Source organism: Staurois parvus, unplaced genomic scaffold (assembly GCF_062004578.1).
Source record: "Staurois parvus isolate SC_StPar_1 unplaced genomic scaffold, SC_StPar_1.0 ptg000205l, whole genome shotgun sequence".
Taxonomy (NCBI): domain Eukaryota; kingdom Metazoa; phylum Chordata; class Amphibia; order Anura; family Ranidae; genus Staurois; species Staurois parvus.
The window spans coordinates 773373-776391 of NW_028318001.1; the positions used below are offsets into that span (position 1 = coordinate 773373).

At 51.7% G+C, this 3019-nt stretch overlaps 1 protein-coding gene across 1 annotated transcript; it reads right to left on the minus strand.

The window, feature by feature from the left end:
• Positions 1-2181, minus strand: CEBPD (CCAAT enhancer binding protein delta). The gene has a single exon (XM_089678400.1). The coding sequence runs from the start codon at positions 2083-2085 to the stop codon at positions 1252-1254; it is 834 nt and encodes a 277-aa protein (XP_089534526.1). The 5' UTR covers positions 2086-2181; the 3' UTR covers positions 1-1251.
• Between the last annotated feature and the right edge of the window lie 838 nt (positions 2182-3019).

Genomic DNA, 3019 nt, shown 5'->3' on the forward strand with positions numbered 1-3019 from the left:
TTGTGTATTTTTCCATTTTATTATTATTAAAAATGCTGTAAAAATGATCATATAAAAACTTGAGCATGCTCATTTTCTTTCCCTAATATCTACAATACAAAGTATTTTTTTCTCTGTAATCATTTTACAAATGTACCATAGCTGCATCCATACAGAATATAGAAAACTAAAAATTACAAAAATAATTTAAGGAAAGGGAAATGTTTTAGCTTTGTCTTATAGTTTTGTGGAGAAGAAAAAAATATATTTATAGTTCTATAATTCCAGGGGGTAGCACTATTCACCTGGCTACACATTCAACAAAGGAAACTGAAGACCAGCACAATTTCTGTTTGGCACTGCCCAAAATGTGCCTCCCCCTACCCCATATACAGTACTCTCAGCTTACAAAGGCCGCTTGTGCAAGGCACTAACAGAACATATCAAATGCTTCTGCTAGTGTGAATGGCTCCACTTGGGCACTAGCAGGACAACACGAGACAAAAAAAAAAAAAAAATCTCACATACAGAAAGAACAAGTAAAAACTAGGCAGTAGAAAAGAAACAGGCACTTAAATGGCAGATATCGGACAACAGTTAGCAGAAATGATCCACAGTTGTCCTAAAACGCTTACATCGAACTTAGCTCTAAAGTGTTTACACAATTAGCGTTCAGTCCGTACCTCCCGCTTTATTTGCATGAAATGTGAGGCTGTAGCCCTGGTACTCTATAGAATATATATTAAAAATAAAACAATAATAATCAGGTGCAGCAGCTTCACACCCATCATGTCATGCCTATTAGGGTGTCAGGTGCACTGCCCCTTTAAGAGTAGGTGACCCAAGTCTTTGGCACAATGTTACAGCTCCCCCCCACGTCCCTTTGCTATAGAAGTCTTATTATTGCACTAGGCTGATGATGCTGGACAAGGCTCAGTGTGGAGAGGGGGGAGTTGGGGGTAGCACACGGTCCAGGGAGGTGCTGCCTGCTGACACTGATTGGAAGGGCACACAGATCAGGCAGGTGATGGGGTAGCACACAGTCCAGGTAGTTGCTACTTGATGACACTGAGTCAGAGGGCACACAGTCCAGGTAGTTGCTACCTGAGGACACCGAGTCAGAGAGCACATAGTCCAGGTAGGTGCTATTAGAGGGCACACAGTCCAGGTAGATGCTGCCTGCTGACACTGCTTGGGAAGGTCTCCCCTCTCTCTCCGGGATGAGGTATTCTCTATAGTCCGTGTAGAACGGGCTGACAAACAAACAGCCGGTTACCGGCAGTCGCCGAGGCTGGACAGGAAGGAGCCGGTGGTGGCGGCAGGGGGCAGCTGTTTGAAGAAATGCCTGAGGCTGGTTAAGTCCCTGGTGAGCATGTCGATCCTCTTGTGCAGCTTCTCGTTCTCTGAGGAAAGTTCCAGCAGTTTCTGCTGCATGTCTATGTTGCGTTTCTTGGCCTTGTCCCGGCTCTTCCTCACCGCGATGTTGTTGCGCTCCCTCCTCTGCCGGTACTCCGGGCTGAAACGGTCGACAGACTTCTTGGAGGAGCGCTCCTTGGCGGAGGAGGAGGCCGGGGACGGGCAGGCGGAGCTGGTGGCGGAGCAGGGCTCCGGGGAGGTGGGCGGGGTGGGCTGTAGGCTCATGCTGGTCTGGGCACAGGTGGCGATCTGGCAGGGCAGGGAGGAGGACACGTCGCTGTCGCTCCAGTCAGGCTCCTGTTTCATCGTCTTGTAGTGCTGGGAGCCGGCGGCCAGGAGCCCGCTCAGGTAGTCTGCCCCGCTCTCCGCCCGCTCGCCGTTCTTGCTGTTGAACAGGTCGGCGAAGAGCTCGTCGTTGCAGAGCTCCAGGTTGGGGACGGAGGACATGGAGTCGATGTACGAGCTGAAGTCGATGGCGCTCTCGTCGTCGTAGATGGCCGGGGCTGCGCTGAGCTCTGCCAGGGTGCCGCTGCCGCCGGCCGGGGGCTCGCTGTCCTCACACATGGCCCGGGGCTTGCAGTGGCTCGGGGAGGCGCTCAGTCGCTGATCGTAGAAGTTGGTGGGCTCCATACACCAGGCGGCATAGGGGGACACACAGCGGCTGTCCAGACTCATGGACGGAGCGCTCATGTGACTGATCGGAGAGAAGCGCTGAGTACTGCTGCCGGGATCCCTGTACGGATGAGCGCAAGAGCGAGCTGTCAGTGAGTTCTGAGAGCCGGGTGTGCTGAGGGCTCCCTATATACTGCCCGGCATCCCTGCCCCTCCGTGATGTCAAATCAGGAGGCGGGGCCACGAGCAGCGTGCTTCACCTACACACTACATTAACCCCTTCGCAGTCTGCCGGGACACACTGCCCTGTCTACTCCAGTGTACGAGTCTGTGTACCACCCGACCCGACAGTGCTGTCTGCTACCCGTGCCAGGAATATAATGTATGGGGGGGGGGGTTGTAGAGATGACAGCCTGGAATATAATGTATGGGGGTGTAGAGGTGACAGCCAGGAATATAATGTATGGGGGTGTAGAGGTGACAGCCAGGAATATAATGTATGGGGGGGGGGTGTAGAGGTGACAGCCAGGAATATAATGTATGGGGGGGGTGTAGAGGTGACAGCAATGGATATAATGTATAGGGGTGTAGAGGTGACAGCCAGTAATATAATGTGTAGGGGTGACAGCCAGGAATATAATGTATGGGGGGTGTAGAGGTGACAGCAATGGATATAATGTATGGGGGGGTGTAGTGGGGACAGCCAGGAATATAATATATGGGGGGTGTAGAGGTGAAAGCCAGGAATATAATGTATGGGGGGGGGGGGTTGTAGAGATGACAGCCTGGAATATAATGTATGGGGGGGGGGGGGTGTAGAGGTGACAGCCAGGAATATAATGTGTAGGGGTGACAGCCAGGAATATAATGTATGGGGGGGGGGGGGTGTAGAGGTGACAGCAATGGATATAATGTATAGGGGTGTAGAGGTGACAGCCAGTAATATAATGTGTAGGGGTGACAGCCAGGAATATAATGTATGGGGGGTGTAGGGGTGACAGCCAGGAATATA